The sequence below is a fragment of the Monopterus albus genome, unplaced genomic scaffold, assembly GCF_001952655.1.
Source record: "Monopterus albus unplaced genomic scaffold, M_albus_1.0 scaffold6.1, whole genome shotgun sequence".
NCBI lineage: Eukaryota > Metazoa > Chordata > Actinopteri > Synbranchiformes > Synbranchidae > Monopterus > Monopterus albus.
In genome coordinates, this window is record NW_018127886.1 from 3,759,408 (window position 1) to 3,777,933 (window position 18,526).

Sequence of the window (18,526 nt, forward strand, 5' to 3'; positions counted from 1 at the left end):
AAAAAAACTGATGGGAGATTTTCAGCAACCCTGTTGTTATTTTATATCGTTTGCATCACATCAGATGCCAATACACAAAAAAACTCTCATGCAGTGTTGCTTCCACAACCAATTAGGCTACAGTGTTCATTATCCACTACAACATTTACATATTTGTTTCCCACATTGCTCGTGTGTTTGTCAAATTATATTAATGATATATGAATGTGCTGTAAAAAATATTTTTAGATCTTATCAAAATATAATTGTCATTTATGAACATCTTTGAACCACAATTTGTCACTTGTTAAGTTCAAATGTTTGTTCGAACACATGTAGGAACATATTAAACTACAAACTCTTAGCATACAAAGAACCTTGTGCTTTTAAGCTGTTAGACCTGCAGACAGTTTCTGAATAAACCCATCCTGAAACACCACCCTATACACTGACCCACAATGGGTTTCATGCAAAAGCATTTCCATTCATCAAATGGACTAACTGCAGACAGAGATATTGTGCCAATAAGATTATTGAACATGTATAGACAATATAGTGAATCTAAAACATGTTACCGTTATCAAACCTAATGCAAATGGAACCCTTCATATGCGACTTATTATTCTGCCCACAGGAAACCATAAATATGTAGGTGTGTATTCCAAATAAGGGGTTTTACAAATCAGTGCCAAGCCTAAAATGTACCTACTCTTGGCTGTCTGGGCCACACTCTTACAAATCCATACTTCATTTAAAGCAGGAATTAAGAATAGAGTAGTTTGGGAGAGTTATTAACAAAACACCCAGCAGCTACCTTTTTAACGCAACCAAAATGGCAACGACATTTATGTTACAAGTACATGAGAAAAGGGGAGAAGAGCATCAATGGGGGTGGGTTAAATCTACAATAAAATAAAGAGAGAGGCAGGACCTATGGTCCAGTGGTAGAGGATTTATACAACATACAGTAGCTTCACTTCAAACCCCATTATTAAAGACTGTCAGCAGTCCAAATTACTGCACCAGTCCTCCATTACCTAAAATAATTTGGAGATTCAAGCTTAATCAATAACTGCTGCACAACACTACAAGACTTCCTTCTTAGCTCAACTCTCCATTAGTCCCACAAAGCTTCCATACATTCATTATACTTAGATGACAGCATGACACAGACCCACTGGTAGCTAAGACCAAAGTTTGTGCTAGAAGGTGAAAGTAGCTGGAAACAGAAGAGTTACAGGTACGGTGTTTGGCTACAGTGTGGACTGGAAACCTGTTGCTCAGTTGCAGAACTGGTTGTGCCCGCTATTCAAGCATGTCCTGTACAAGAGAGGAAAAGAAAACAGCATACCAATGAAGTCACAGCCAACACAAAACCATTATAGTTATGATTTCACACACCCCTAATTGTCAAATTACTCAAGTGACCAAGTTGTAGCTGTCCCTTCCCACAGTCATGATTCTGACTGATTTGTACAATCAAGCCAGTAGTAAGCTTTAAAGATACACACCATCATGCCACCGTTTCTACTGCACAACAATGGCCCAGTCTTTACCCATGTTTCTTTCTTAGATCTATTATGAAAGAGAAAGATATCCACCGTACCTCATCTGAGTCATCATGAAACTCTATCTTGCCATTTTGAACGTGGTTGGTCTCGAGAGGGTCATCCATTCCATCTGCAGCATTGTCCTCGACATGCTGCTGCAGCACAGAATACCTGTGAACCAAGAACCTGTAGGGCACATTCAAAATACTGTCAGGTCACTTAAAATCATCTGAAACATACAGAAACACCATGAATGAAGAAGCAACGATGAAAGTAAAAGAAAAGTGCTAACTCAGTTTCAGTCTAGATCAATGGTGTAGGCAGAAATTGTAATTTGACTGGGCGAGTACGAAAGTGGATGGGTCGTATTTTCCCATAAACACTGCATATTAAACCAGTAGGGCATAACCCGTTTAAAGAAATGCAAAATGTTTCTGCAACAACAATAGGCCTGTCTTATGTTTATGATTTTACAACATCCCACTGAACATGCAGTTCTTTATAAAGTGTGTGCAGTTTTTATTTGCTGTTTTACTATGGGTTTGATATACTGTACATATACATCCATTTCAAATGTAGCCAGTAATACCCCATTTACAAATTGTTTATTTGTTGAGGTTTTGGGCCACAGTTTTCCCTTTTCAGAGGAGCTTCCGTAGGCTCCTCTACGTGCTTTTTGTTCACCAAGTGCTTCCATTATGCAAGTGAACACACACATACACATGTATGCAAACCTCACGTGAGATGCACGCCAGATGTTACATTTTGCGCTTTCAGTGTAGCCACGGGGTCAGTCTCTTGACACCTTACCTCTATAGTTTAGAGCTATACTTTCCACAGTTATGATGAAACTTTGCACGGTGGGCTGAGAAACAGTGTGGGTGGGTCAGTGCGACCTAGGCCCATCGCTGGCTATGTGCCTGGTCAATATACAGTTTGTGTCCTGTATATGTTGTCCTCTAGACATGGTTGGGCTATGAATTAGAAAATGAATATGGCCAGAGAGATATATACTAACCTGCCACCACAGACATATTTCTTGACAAAGAAAGCTCCTGCTGCAATGCTCAACAGCATGATGATGATGACCATTATCACAATGGGTACAGACTTGGACGCTGTGCCTGTCTGTTTTAAAAAAAAAAAAAAAAAAAACACAAAAAAAGAAAAAAAAAAAAAAAAAAAGGTAGTACAGGAATAGATATACTGTAGGTAAACATCCAGAACATTTTCAAGAAGTCTTTGTAGGCAGAGGTACTAACCATAGGTTCTGGGCCCACCCGGTCACTCACACACCTCTGACTGAGGTCGATCTCCTTACGCTCAGGCATCGTTCCTCCCTCACATTTATCTCCAGGGATTTTCCTATAGCTGTGGACCAACAGCACTTGAGTTTATCATCGCTAACTCAACAGTGCATGATAGTGGGACTGATAACCATGAAAAACAGTGAAATAATTATTATTATTATTTATAAATATTAATCATTTACTTCTATTTATTGCCCCAGTTGACTTAATAGCAAACATAAAATGTTGACATTTAAAGAGATCACAAAGCTGTTTGTTTCAGCACTGACAAACAGCTACAAAAAAAAAAAAAAAAAAGGCACTGGTTCTTTTAAAAGCACGAGTCCAAACAAACAGTCATTTTACTGAATGTTAATTCTTTACCTTTTCAATTCAATTATTAAATCAGAATCAGCTTTACTGGGCAGGTGTGTCGGACACACGAGGAATTTGACTGATACAGAGGCTCTCAATGTGCATGCACATATCCCAATGCAAGGCAACAGCAAGCAAACAGTAAACCAACATAAGGCTGTGTAGTATAACAAAATAAACAGTATTAACAAGCAATAAACAGTGCAAACAATGCAAAATAAACATAAACAGGCAGTAAACAATGCAGACAGACAAAGAAATGCTCATTGTGAGATGAGATAAATAGGAATAAAAATAGAGACTGTACGGATCTTTAACAATCTCAATACAACAGTCTAACCTACTCATGGTACATAATGGTTTAACTTGATTCTTAAATCTACTGTATAACAATTATTCACTTTCTGTGAAGTCAGTTTGTGTGCAGTGAGGCAAACATTTTCGTTGCGTTCTTCCTCAGTAAAAACATGAAAACCACTCTCTCCATCGGCTGCTTGCTCTGACTGCTCTCTTCGTGACTTCCTCATTCTCACTGACAAGCGCTTTGTCATGCTTTCTATCACAACGTGATAGTGGGGACTGCCTTGTACAAAATATGCAAATTTATCCGTTTTAATAGTGAATAGGACCCACACTTTTAATACTATAAATAAACAGACTGCAAATTTATCCGTTTTAATAGTGAATAGGACCCACACTTTTAATACTATAAATAAACAGACTACACAGAAAAGAGAAGTATTTGTTACTACTACTGTAAAAATCACCCATTACTACCATCACTGTTCAGGTAAGACTCAGCTCAAGACAATTAACAGCAATTAGAAATGATCAGGCAGAGTAGACGGTTACAGAAAAGTCATGTGGCATCAGTGGTCAAAGGAGTGTGTCAACACATTCACACATTTTGTCACAGAAGCACTGCCTCTTGATAGGACCACATTTTTTTAAATAACTGGCAAACTTCAAACCAATAATAGTGACACACAGATCTGTCTGAGCCTAAAGTCTTACCCACTGGACAGCAGTTGCTCCTCTTTACCATGCAGACAGAACTCCAGCACCTTGCCTTGCAGATCTGGCTGCTCCACACACACCGAGCTGTTCTCTTCACGGTAGTATCCAAAGTCACTGTGAAAGGTAAGAGTTGAATTAAAAAAAAAACCCTGCATTTACTACTGTTACTGTAAATGGCCAGTTGTTTGGCTCAGTATGCATTGAGTTTTATTTTTTGAAGCAAGAGTTCATTTTTACGTAAAGAATAAATCCACTCCAGGACACTTTTCTGCTGCTTTTCATAAGCACCAGTTGGACATGTTTAATGTGGGCCCTTCTTGAAGTTACTGTGTTTACTGTATGTAAACATTTTGGAATGAGCTACAGTAACAGATTTTCATTTCAAATTTGAATTAGCCAATTTTCTTTTTTTTTTGTGGATGTAATTTACATTTTATTTTCTAGCTAATTTTCAATAGTAATTCAGTCAAAATTTCTTAATTCTCAGTCACCAAAAATTACTTTAAATTAAATACTGATATTTTGCCATCAGCTTACCACAGGAAATCATCCAGGGTGCATGGACACGGGGTTGGCTGGGTGGTGACCTGATAGTCTCGTCCATTCCAGCAAACAGAATCCTTTCTGAGACGCAAGAACTTCTCTTTGTAGCCCAGTATGCAACCATTGCTGGGGCTGCTGATGTCATCAGAGTGGGCCAACCACTGCACATAGTCTGAATCATCACCTAAAACATCAATATTTTGGACACTGTTTATGCATAATCTCAAATGAAACATTAACAAAATCTCTCTCTAAATTTACATATATACAGGAAGTCTTTTTTTTTCTTTTTTTTTTTTTATCATGTTACTCACAGTCTCTGGTGAGAAGCTCCCTGAAGTCAATGGTGATGGAGATCCAGTATTGGGCTAGTAAAGAGTCTCTGTAGCCCCAGATACTGACATTCATGGAGCGCGCTCCTGGCTCTGATGCCAGCCCAGTAAAGTAGATGGGATCGTTGGTAAAGTTGTACACACCCCAGCATTGTCCTTCATCAGTAGAAAACCTGTGCGGTCATCGACAAATGCGCAGATATCAGCATAGCCAAAACATATGAGAGTACAGAATAAGATCTCTGCATGGCTACAGTGTAAAGAAGGCACATGACTGAGCTACTGGTCTTATACAATCACTACCATTTTGTATTAAAAACAATGAGCCTCTGAGCTGTGGATTTGTTCTAAATTTCAGTCATCTAAAAACATATATACAAAAAACATAGTTCTGATTTATTGAAAAGAAACAAAGGGTTTGTTCCTGTGTAGCAGATTAATCTGGAAACTTCAGAAACACTAAAGAAAAATCCTACAGCCTTTGTTGTTATGGTGAAGATCTGGTCTTTTTCACAGAATATATTTTGACATGTCACACAGGACAAGCACCAGCATTAACAATAAAACTAACAATGGCTGAATTCCATTTAGCTGCTTCTCAGGGTCCTGGTGTTGTTCATGCTGCCTCATGGTCACACTATTATAACTTATGGGACATGAATGGAAAAGAGTTGCTGTTAATGTGATCAGCAACTCCTGTGCTTTTTCTCCTGTGACAAGTCAAAATGTCTGTTAAAAAAAAAAAAACACAACCTATTAGTGAGTGTAAATTTAATTAAGAAGACTAATAGAGGACAGATGTTTCCCAACATCAGCTGATACAGGTCAAACTCAGTTTCCTTTAACTGCAGCTCACTTGATCTGGTTGACAGGTTGAGTGGGACTATATGTCACAGCCACCAGCAGCCCTCCAGAGTCCAGAATAGCATAATGATGGGGTCCACTGAGGGCTTTTATCCAGGTGTACCCACCGTCATCAGACACATACACATCAGGCGTCATCACCGAGATGGCATCACCAACACTCCCTGATTAAAACAGAGAAATAGTCAGATGACAAAATTGCATTTATCCAAATAACCTCCAGATTATCTCACACAAAATTTTGATGTTTGTAGGAAGAAAAAAAAAAATGTTGACAAGAAAGCTCTGAACTGAGAATTACCATGAGCTAAGATGAGGCCGACAGCACTGGGTTCAGTCAGAGGCAGCATGGGGCTGTTTATCTTCATAGCATTGCTGTACGATCCATGGATGTGGAGACTGCACTGTAGGCACAAACACAAGCAGCTCTTGGTATTTGGCAGTTTATATTACCAACACTGTCAAAAATTATGGCACATACAGTATATTGTAGTTGGCCTTCATAACACTGCAATCCAAAACTCAACAATAGAACACAATCTGGCACTTTAATTTACAAAAGTATATGTTTTTAATCAAAACCATTCAACTTTTTAGCTTAATGTTGTCTCCAAACACACCAGTTTCCTCTCTTTACCTTTTCTGGGTCCTTGGCTGTAGCATCACACTTTGTGTTGACAGGTTTCCTCAAGGGAACCCATTCCCCTCCCTGATCAAAAGACACCACAGACCGCACGGAGCCATCTGGAACAACAAGACATGTACATAACATTTCATAGAGTTTTCAACAATTATTTGACATTGTGTGCACATAAAGCTTGAATTTATCTACCCCTAAAATTACAAATAAGCAAAGAGACAATGCAGAGGTAAGACCCACACTGCTGTGCAACCACAATCATGTTAAAAAAAAAAAAATGGAGGTGAGAGAAACTAGATTACAAAAGAAGAAGACAAAAGGAAATGTTTAAAAAAAAAAAACAAACAAAAAAAAAAAAACCAAGAGATGATGAAATGAGAGTTAGCCGTGAGGTAATTCTGCTTAAATGTCGGCCAGCAGCTTCAGACGCACAACACACCTAACACTAGAGAACTAATTAAATATTTACCCAACACCCTCCCTCTGGTAGGTAATGGAGAAGTCATATGTATGAGTGTTTCTAGGGGAATCTGAGTGCAGGCATGTGTTGCCATTCCTTAATCCAAGCACAGGTGTATGAACAGCGTTACCTTCATCCAGGACACTGGCGATGAAAACTCCACGTAGGGAGGTGATGTTAGTGAAGTCTGTATCGCCCCATGTGTTGGTGTAAAGGTGGCGCTCCAGCGACTTTGAGTATACAGTTCCCCGATCATCCGATACATAAATGGTACCAAAACCTTTGTCTGTGGACAAGGAAAAACCCACAAAAGAGAGGCTTAGGGAGTTTATTTGGTGCATATTCAATACATGGCCAAAAGTATGCATGCAGTATTTGAACAAGAATTCCAATACTAGGGCTGTACCTGACTAAGGATTTTGTCAGTCGACTCTTCAGAGCGACTATTCATTCCCCAGACTGTCAGAAAATCAACTGGCAAGAATTTCACTAATGATTTTGACCACATTAGCATCGGTATTTAAATACAAAAAAAGTGACAAGAATATATTTCTGATCATTTAAAAATAAAATAAGCTGCACGATAGAAGATTTAAATGACCTATTTAAACTGACGATATATAGTTAAAGCCTAGATTACCAACAGGTTTGAGCTTCTAATGTCATTTGACCACAGTGCATGTTGTTACTGTGCGTTTGACGTGTGCCAGGTCGCACTGAGAATGATTCCTCTTATTTATAATTCCTCACTGAATGTTTTCCCCGTGCATTTTTGCTGGCTTCCTAGTCCCGTTTGGATGGATGCACATTGAAGAAGCAGCTGGTAAACAGCTGTGTGTTGCACTTTAACAAAGATGGGCAAACAAACCGGACTCGTATAACAGGCAATGCAAAACCAGCTACATCATCACGACAGCCGTTTCTGTTGTAAAACTAGATCACGATGTTTGAAAACTCTTCTAATAAAGTACAAATCTCACCTTTATGTGGCTTGTGCTAGTGGGTTTTGTTGTCCTTTTCTCCTCATTCTGCAGTTTTCTAAATAGATCCGACCTTAATGTACATTCATGACCAGATAGTGCCACCATGGAAGTGGGTATTTCCCCTGACCACAGGGGGAAGTACTGAGCAAATAGCTGCTTGGTACACCAAAATGAGGAGAGGAAGACAATAAGCTACCAGGTTGAGGTGGCCTTCTATTGTAATGTGCACTGGCTGACAAAAAAGATAAAATATGAAAATAAAGGCTCAACTAGAAGTGTCTCAGGCGACTGACAGGTTTCTTGACTAAAGGCCTGACTGTTAGAGGGCAGCCCTATGCAAAACTATGAGCATTAATATGCTGCTCTAGATGGAAAGTTTTTTTTTCCTTTTAAATATTTTGGAATCTGGCTTCAGGGTTGTTCTCCCCATCACTGGAGATGTGGGAATGTGAAGTTGCTTTATGAACTGACCTCCTGGCTCATCAACATGCATGAAGACCATATCATCGTTCGCTGCCAAAATGGAGTAAAACTGCTCGTGGCCAACAGGTGGCAGCTGGGCCGTGTCCCATGTCTCACCCTGGTCCACTGACACCTGTATCATCCTCAGAGTACCCTGCACAGTAAAATATTGTAAAGTAATGAAAAGGAGAAAGAAAAAAAAAAAGCTATGATGAGGAAAAACAATGGTTCTGAATCATCGAGGCCTACATTTCACACAACTGACACAGATCTCATCATCTTAAAAGGAGTTTCTTTACTGCGAGTGACACAAATGCACATGCGCACACACACACACACACACACACACACACTATTTAGACGTCAGTGTGAATTTTTGGAATTTTTTTTGACTGAAACTATACTGACCTTGCCTGTCATTACAGAGGCAAAGAGGAACCGTCCACCCATTCCAAAAGAAAAGATCTTGCTGGCGACAGTCTTGAAGGTTTTACCATAGTCTGTGGTTCTCTTCAGTTCCAGCATTCCCTGCTCAACTGAAAAGAACAACTTGCAAATGAAAGTGCAACAAATATATATGAATTTACAAGCCTAACTAAAAGCTAGGTTACATAAAGCATTTAAGAGGAATAAAAGGGTAAACCATAAAAATACAGATACACATTCCGTTGGCAGTTTAGTACTGTAGGTACATCGAGCTAAAACTATCCATCAGCTACACCACCTAACTTGTAGAGGGTCGGGAGGGGGCTGCAGCCAATCCCAGCTAAACTACAACTAATGCAGTCATATACAACAGTCCTGCAATAACTCTTCCCTTCATGAGGGTGACAGTGTTAAGTTTTGATTTACAATGTTTTAGAGAGGTGTTGATTCAACAGTAGGATCATTATGGAGATTGTAGTTTTGTTGTAGCTTGATGTTCCTAATAAACTGCTAACTGAGTGAACTGTAAATCAAAATACTTTGCTTCATCTGGCCAGGATCATCCATTATGTTGATGCCATTTGTCATTTAAATTCATAATCCAGTTCAAATCCACTTAATCTAGCATAAAATAAATACTTCAATAAAAGCATGTTGACAGTTAGCTTTCAAACTATCTTGAGAAAATGTCAAAAAAACATTATGTTCCATGAGCTGCTCCTCAGCAATCTACATGTACATACATTAAATCAAAGTGGGTGTGGGGTAAGGTCACACATGATCATTTTTCATTTTGAGTTTTACTTAAAGAGGGGATGACTTACTGCATGATCCATTGAGGCTGGTGCTAAAGAAGATGGTGTTTTTCCTTCCCCTGTAATCAGAATGGAAAGTACCAACAATTTCAGATAAGCAGATACAGATTTGTTGATAAAGATGTGACAATTCTCTGGATGTTTCAGTTCTCAGTGTGCTTACATATAAAAAAAATAAAAAAAACAAAGTCAAGCTGGGCCAAGCTGAGGAGCTTTACTGTGCTAAGGAAGAAACTGGGTCTAGTACAGGATTCTTAAAATATTCTCCATCTATTCCTATAATACTAAACGTTGCTCAACTGCGAAAGTAAACATCACTTATCTTATTAAATAGCACACCACCGTGCCCTAAATAAATAGGTACGTTCCTTTAAGTACTGAGTTTTGAAATAGTAATAATACACAGTAATAGCAGAAATGTATATTGATACATTAAGTTTCAAAAAGACTGCTTTACTCGTATAGTTTCCACAGACACAGTGACCTGCCTTTAAACTGAAACTAATATGATATTTAAAGCCGACAAGGTTACTTGGCAACACATACCAGGAAGTGCCTCTAAAACAACAAGAGTGCTGCAAAGGCTTGGCCTATTGACTACCCATTTTACAAAGCTGCTGCTGCTGCACCAATAAAAATCCTGAGAGAAAACCTATGAACATTACCGTCTCAGGCCAATAATGTTAATACAATCTTTTAGCTATGAGTAAAAGAGAACAAGCTAGCATAAGTTTTACAAGTCAAAGCATAGTGAAACATAATTTGCTTCGACTGCCAATGAAGCACAGTGTAGAAAGGTGAAACACTGTCTTCCATTACCGGTGATAACTAGCTTGTTGCAGGAATGACAACTAAATAAAAGGACAACTGTCTAACACATAGCAATTCACTTGTTGAAATCTTTGCTGCATGCCAGACCTACAAGATTAGGGTTGAAAAATATTTCAGTGAGACACAGACACTTGGGGCTATTGAATAACAGCTGTTTGCTCACTTCACTGCACACATGGCAAAGGCGTTAACAATCTTTTTATCTTGCCTCTTACCATTTCACCAGACACACCATGTCATGGATCTTCTTCCAGTCGTTGCCAAAATCTTCAGACAGCCAGAGTTCATTCTGAGGATGGAAAAAAGAGTGATTTCTTAAATGATGAACTCACACATAATCTGAAATAACACAACTGTGTGCACAGGTCACACAGAACTTGGGATACCAGAGCCACTCATAACTACCACAACCACTGTAATAAATGCACTCTGTACAAATACATAAAGAATGATTGACCAACAGGAGAATTCTTGCAAGGAGGAAGTGAGATGACAGTTTTTGGCTTTTAAAACAGGCCATGAAAAAGGTTTCTTGTCAGCTTAAATTAAAAATGACCAATGATATAAAGCTAAATCTGACACACTACACTCACATATTTATCTTCAGCTTCCAAGTTTATATAGGATATTTTTATACTATTCTCTTTCTGAAGCTAACTGACATCCAAAAGTGGTTACTTCCTAAACAAGTTATAGTTCTTCGACATTCATTACTTACATTGATGCTGAGGGCCAGCAGCATTTCGGAATTGTCAGGATTGTATATGATCTGCATCTTGAGGGTGAAGGGCAGTTCCTTGCGGGTGAAACCTTTCCCAAAGTTATCAGAGAGAAAGACCCGAGACGAGTGACCTCCAGACACCTCACCTGTCAGGATCACCTACAAGCCAGAGTCCAACATTCAGACCGATGGAACCACTTAAGAGAATATGGTGAAGGTTCTTCACAATTGGTACACATTAAAGCAGTGTTACCATTCTGAGAACTCTCGATGACTACAATTGTTTAAGAGTGGTGAAGACTTAATCAGGTCATGACTTACTTTCCCAGAGTTCTCAGGGCCAGTAGCAATACCATACTCTGATCTGATGAAAGTGTTGTTGATGAGGTCAGTCACATCGTCGAATGACTTCCCATAGTTCTCACTAACGGACAATGGTTACAGCCAAATTAAATGCAAATCAAACACAAACAATGTACTTTTTCTTAAACAGGTGCAGTGATAAAACTTACCTTCGATAGAGTTTGGACTGCCCAAGAATCACGAAGAAGGGCACCTGAAAAGTTGTCAAAGCCAGGATGACCTGCCAAGAGTGGTTCAGCTTTAGGAAAGTGGACCATGGATCATTTCTTAATGTGCAAGAGACCTCCTACGCATTTCGCTCAATATGTTTGTCCTACTCAGGTCATAGAACAATGTTATGAATGGAGCTCAACACTTACCCCTGTGCCATCTCCAACCCAGGCCAGAGACACTGACCCACTCAGGTCATTGAAGGTATACTAAAAAAATAAATAGTAAAACATATGTTCATATCTATATAAAAAAAACCAAACATTAAAAATCTAAGCAGCAGCTGATGAATATGTCACTACATGAATGATAGTGTATTATATAACCAACAGCCATTTCAGCCTAGTTGACAAAGAAGACAAACAATTAAAGTGCAGTCAGTCTATTTCCACCTCCAGTCTGTATTTTAGCTTTGATTGGCACCATGTTTCCCCTTACCATGTGTTCTAGACAAAGTGTTAAACGTGAAGTACCGCTTATTAGGACAGATTTCAGCCAAGACAAGGTTTCAAGCCAGTTTCTCTCAACAAAGACTTCTGAATACAAGTACTGAGTACCATATAAAACTGAACTCAAGAATCAGATTTAATTTAATTGCAAAAGATTTAGAGACTGCAGAATGCAAGGCTGATCACATGGCAATAAGGAGCTAGGCAAATAAGCAGCACAGGACTTCAGCAGAGTCAGCCTCCTTTTTGTTTTGAGAACAGCACTGCATAAATGCGTAAACATTTTTAGATGCATTCATTTGGTTGTGCTCTCTTCCTGGCTAAATTCTGTGCCAAAACTGTGAAATGTGTTAGTCTACTCATCTGATGATATACTGTATATATGTATAAACACTCACACAGTAGTTTCTGTTTCCTAACACAGCTTTAGCTATAAAATAACCACCACACAGTCAGTCAGTCACATGGGTTTCCCCCAGGCCAACTTCTCAGTGAGGCAAAGATGTGGGATCATATACAGGGTAGCCTACAGCTGCATACTTGTGATAAGAAAGATATAGATCACGGGCATTAATGAACCGGTCTGGCAGTGCTTTTGTGGAGCCTAGGCCTTAAAGCATGAGGAAGACAGGTGTTGCTATAGTTTCACCACACTACATTTCACTGCACCAAAAAAAGAACTTAAAATCATGATCAACATCGCCAACAAAAAGGCAAGAAGGTTCTTTGAAGCTCGGAGAAAGGTGCAGGAAAGACCTAAACCTATAGTCTGCCTCATTATATGATAACACAAAATGTAGACTGACTGCGTTTTGCAACAAGGAAATGAAATCTACACCTATCCGTTTTCACGAGCTTCGGGTCTTTCAAGTGAATGGAAAACAGCAGTCAGCAGCTAGGTTTCTGAGTGCACTGAACAGCTGATATTCGTGCACCTGCTCGTGCACAGGCTCATCACCTTCTCTCGGCTCATTTAATTGTCAGAGGTTAAAAGTGAAACAGGACCTCTGTTGGTAACTTACAGGGTGGGTGTTGGCTGTTAACTTGGTCTCGTATCCTTGTAGAGCTTTGCAGGAGTCGCCCAGCTCGGGGCTTCTCCGTTTAATCTTGTGATTAAGTGATGGAGCCAGCCAGGAAGACAGACACCTCTTTACGATTTTGGCTGCTTTTTCTTCAATGTTTGACTGCTTCACAAAAGCCGGATGTGCGACGGGTTTGGATCCCAGTTGAAAATCAAAACTGTCTGTCAGTGTGGAAACAGATAGCAGCAAGACCCAGTGCAACAGAAGTCCCATACTCGTTACCGGCAAAGAAAAACAAACAAAGTGAAACCCACCGCACCACTAAAACTAGAAATTGAAGATCGCTGCAGCTCTGCCGCGGACGACATAAACAAAGCACTAGTCCTATTGACAGCGACAGTTTTGGTCTTTGAAAACACGGAACTCCTTAAAATATCCGACTATTTCCAAACGCAGTTGCTGCAAAATATCAAAACGGGGGGGGAAATAACAGTATTGCAAATTCCCCGGTGTACTTAAAAGCAATTAATAGCGGTGCGACACCTGTGCCTACATGATACACTGTAACTACCAAGCAGGTGTGTTAGTGGGTGGTAATGCCCAGTGCGGAGAGAGTACGCTCTGATTGGCTGATCTTCTATAATAGGTCACTTATCCACTTTGCTTATTGGTTGAAATCTTAGAAGGCGGTACCAATAAACAAATATAGTAATTAGATGGCAAAGCCTGTCAAGGTAGGTTGAGCAATACTGTCACGTAAGCGATAACACCATCTATAACATCATTTAAATCAGAAAACTTGCTTTTTTCTGTTTCGGGTAAAATAAAGAGTTATGTATATACATGTAGGTTATCATTCAAAGCAGACAATGATATTACACACACAGTGAAGGCATTGGCATTGTACCTTAATGCTTTACTGCTGCTTTATGATTAATTGGCTCGGCCCCATTAGTCCAGCCAGCAGGCTTTGTCACTCAGAAAGGAAGACTAAATTCATTAACAAAAAAATAAAGATTAACTAAAAAATTTGTTTTATTTTTACACAAATGAAAACTAACAGGTGACAAAAACATGTTTTGATTTCAGAAGTTGCTTTGCAGTAACCTTTATTTATAGGAATGAATATCTACAATAATAATAATTCTATGTTTGATTCTATATCCCCTGAGCATGTACAGAAATAAATACAATTAAAATATGTGAAATAGGGCCATGTTGGCAATTAAATATAACACGATCTACAGTTTTTTTTACAACCTGCCATATTGTCAATTTTTATTGATTTATTTTGTTCACTTGCACTGTATCATATTGTATTCCTGATTATGTTTGTGCATGTGATGGGACAGTGGGTCAGAACAAGCCCATGACCACTGGTCATGTGTTACAGGAAATAAAACATCTCTGTACTCATAGCTGCCAAGGGCCTGGCTGAAAAGAGTCAAATTACAAACCACAAACTGTGATACAAATTTAACAAAATGGATTTTTTTTCCTTGTCAGGATCCAGGTCATGTCTTCTATAAACATCTAAGTTGGGCAGGATGAGATGTAATTAATTACCTGCAGGATAACTGAAACTCTCTAATATAAAAGATAAGATAGCCATTCTGAGTATTTGCTCATTCTTATGTTCAACCTTTGGTGTAGCACAACCTGTCCAACAACTTTATCACCTTGCAACAACAAATAAGGTGTAATCCCATCACAGCAAAAATAAAAAGCTTCTGATACCTTAAATTCGAAGCCACATTTCTAAACATTAATGTGTCTGGGAGCATCAGGAATATCCTTTTTGTGTAGGCTATTACTTTTTGTTGGGTGTTTCATGATCCCCGGATGTGGTTAGACAGTCAAACACTGATCTGTAGAGCAGCATTCCTCTACAAAAATACTGTACAATGGAGTTGCAGCCCCTCCCCCATGGCAGCCCAATCTACTATTACAAGGTGGAAAACAAAGCTACTGTTATTCCTTAGAGACATACTCTACACTAAGAACTGTGCTTTTCTACATGAAGCCAGATCCTCTTGACTGACAGTATGGCGTGCTGATATTTTAAGAGAAATTACTGTTAGGTATTTTTAGTCAGATAGACATTGGTTAGACACTTCATGTATTAGAAATGTTTAGTGTATACAGGATGTCTAGCTCAGGCTGTTAAATGCTTAGTCATTCCCATGGGGTACTCCAGGTTGTTTATGTTCAAAGATAACTAGACAGAAAGTTGATTACTGTCAGGAGACAGAATGTTTATTCTTATTATTATGACGTGTTTAATCATAATCGTAATCATAATATTTTCTTATGCTTAATGTCATGACATGTCACCAGATGTCATGTCAAAATGTTTTAGATACACACCACACAATCGACAGACAATCACACATAGATTTTCTTCATGCTTTGACTACTGCTATGGCCAGCTGCACAGCTGGCACCAGAGACGTCACGGTTTGGCATCCCTGAGTAGTATGGGGTTAGCCCAAAGTGATATAATGTATAGGCCTGTTATGGTTCGGGGCTTTCCATCTTCCAGCTGCCTGCATGCATGTTGGAGGTGCAAAGACTCCTGAGCGTGTAATGTTAATTTTACCTGTGATCATTGAATAAATCAGCACTGTTTTGAAGTTACTCGGACTGTTTCGTCTCTCAGAGTTAACGTGGTGAAAAGAATGGGGGTCCAACAAAGTGTACCTAAATTTCCCTGCTTACCACCCCAAAAATGACCATCTCCATTGACCGAAATTAAGGGAATTACAAGGCCAGACTTATTGACTGGTGGGAGTCAGGAGAAGCACATGACTTAAAGTGTACTTTAATTATGTTCACGTAGCATTTGAGGAAAAGGCGACATCTAGTGGAATTTACCATTACTGTGCATTCACTGTATTCTCCCAGAGCATTGACTGTAACTTGGTGTTGTAAATTCTTAGAAAAATTAATCAAGTTATGTGCAACTAATGGGCATGCAGTGAACCTGGGCCTTTTGAGGCCCTTGAGGTACTCGGGGCCATTAAAATCCATTATGTTTGATAAACACTGCAAAAAACTGTACAGGCATATCTTATTCCTATACAAGAATCTGAATGAGTCTGGAGAAACTGACACAGTTGACATGTAAGGAATGTAACTTCCAGTAGTAAATAGGCCTTTACTTAAATACAGTGCAGATGACACATTTAGAGGATTATACAAATACAACTATACACGGGGAAGACACTGCAAACAACTGTACAGACATGTAAAATGACCACAAACTGATTTGAAATGAACATAAAGATTGACCTAATGCTCTGTAGAGTAGCTACCTAGGCGGATGTAGCTGATCACTGTGCCCCGACAGCGCCCCCGCTCGGCGCTATAACGTCAGTAATCACGTGTTATCTAGGCTACTACGATTCGTTGGGGTTGGAGAAAAGTTTGACAGCGTCGAGGGAAACACGACGAAGTTGCAACAAAGCCAGGAAACGAGCAAACATTATCGATCTTTATCGATGGATTCTCTCACTCAGGTAACGGCGCTGACCGGGGAAGTGTTTAAAGACGCATTATGTTTGTTCACTTTTTAAGCAACACACCCATTTGTGTGTTACCTCTTTGGCTGTAGTTTCTTTGTCAAATTAGTGTTGCAACTTTGTTTCTCAACAGAAAGTGTTGACTTCGGGTTTCAGTCTTGACTTGGGACCCCTGAAAGAGCCTTTGGCATTTATGCGTTTGCTAGAATGGGTAAGTTTTGTTTTTTTTTTACCAAATGTTTCTTAGCATATGGCGGGGCGTGTTTTACATGAGCGGTCCATCTTTGGTAGAGGAAATATGTTAGGCTACATTTACATTGCGTTGTTTGTCTATGACCCATTGCACGAAGCAATGCAAAACATCCCTAGAGCCGATTCCAGTAGGTCTACTGTGTGTGTACAACAATTTATGGAGTGTTTGCCGGTTTATTTCGATCTGTTCAGCTCATTATGAGATGTCAGAAAGCTGGTGTGTGTGTGTCTGCATGCTCAGCAACCGCAGTAGCATACTCAAAAGTTTTGTGGTTACTCCTGTTAAGGTCAGTACTCGGCTTGTCAAATGTATAGCAATATACCTGCTTTTACTTACAGGCAGTATTGTTATGTGTGGTTTTACTTTAGGATAAAACATTGTATTCTCCGTGTTGCTTCTGCGAATTCTGTACAACCTTTGGAGTGATTGCATCATGTGATTAAGACGGATTTCCTGTCAAGAGTGTGTTGTATAAAATAAAGGGAAGTGTATGCGTAACGGTTTGATCAACACGCCCTGCACATCCTTATGGCAACGTGTCCCCTCTTATCTCTTGTGTCTGTGGTTGCAGCTGTTCTCCATATTTGCCTTTGCTACGACTGGAGGTTACATCGGCACAAGCAGTTTCAATGTCCAGTGCAGTGGGAATGCCAGTGAAGAAATACACACGCACTTTAACTACCCATTCAGGTGTGTGAGCAAACACAAACAGTGTCACACCTCTTTAGTATGAGGAACGGCTTACTTAAAAGTGCTGTTTACTTTTAGGTTGGTGATGATTAGAAATATTTTCTGTGTTTACATAGATTGATGGAGCATCCATATAATGTTCCTGACTGTATTGCCAATCAGACTACTACCACTGCTTACTACCTGACTGGAGACCACGCGTCATCGGCACAGTTTTACGTCTGTATTGGAGTGCTGGCCTTCCTCTACAGCACTGCCACCCTAGTCCTCTACTTGGGCTACGACCACTTGTATAAAGGGACTAGTCGTGCCCCCACTGTGGTATGTTTGTCTGGATGATCAGTATTTCTCTGTTGTTTTGGTGAAATGCTAAAGAGCTTAGAGATGGAAGCAAAATAAAATTATACAGGTGATATTTCAGTCAGGGAGGTGTCACATGTTTTTTTTAATGGATCGATCTAGTTTTGTTTTAGCAGGTGATATTTATGTTTTGCCTTTTGTGTGTAAAATTTTACATCTGATGTCAGCTGCTGGATTTCAAGGAGTCTAGTCAGAGAAAGTGCATATCACAGAACTGTGTGAATGAAACGGTGGGAAGGGTGTGGTTTTGAAATAACTAAGGACAAACCTCACTGAGTAGTCTCCATATAAGAAAGCTCCTTCAGGGAAGTTACCCCTGGGCCTGTTTTAATACTGATTTTGTTTGTTTGTTTTTCTGTGCTGCTCTATAA

The 18,526-nt window shown here is 39.4% G+C and overlaps 2 protein-coding genes across 2 annotated transcripts in view; one reads left to right on the forward strand and one right to left on the reverse strand.

Annotated features, from left to right (window-relative positions):
* Window positions 1–902: 902 nt before the first annotated feature.
* sort1b (sortilin 1b) lies at window positions 903–13,913 on the reverse strand. Its single transcript, XM_020619447.1, has 20 exons — window positions 13,332–13,913; window positions 12,010–12,069; window positions 11,800–11,870; window positions 11,609–11,711; window positions 11,285–11,446; window positions 10,782–10,855; window positions 9,745–9,794; window positions 8,903–9,030; window positions 8,504–8,648; window positions 7,180–7,335; window positions 6,587–6,693; window positions 6,251–6,353; window positions 5,942–6,113; window positions 5,068–5,258; window positions 4,748–4,937; window positions 4,208–4,324; window positions 2,792–2,900; window positions 2,548–2,657; window positions 1,586–1,715; window positions 903–1,299 (listed from the first exon to the last, which is right to left on the reverse strand). The coding sequence occupies exons 1-20, from the start codon at window positions 13,602–13,604 to the stop codon at window positions 1,285–1,287; spliced, it is 2,466 nt and encodes an 821-aa protein (XP_020475103.1). The 5' UTR covers window positions 13,605–13,913; the 3' UTR covers window positions 903–1,284.
* A 2,796-nt stretch (window positions 13,914–16,709) lies between these two features.
* Window positions 16,710–18,526, forward strand: part of sypl2b (synaptophysin-like 2b) — a 3,469-nt gene continuing 1,652 nt past the window's right edge. The window contains 5 exon segments of the mRNA XM_020619458.1: window positions 16,710–16,849; window positions 16,986–17,063; window positions 17,677–17,795; window positions 17,912–18,114; window positions 18,117–18,144. Of these exon segments, the coding sequence (XP_020475114.1) occupies window positions 16,832–16,849; window positions 16,986–17,063; window positions 17,677–17,795; window positions 17,912–18,114; window positions 18,117–18,144 (446 nt within the window). The 5' untranslated portion in view covers window positions 16,710–16,831.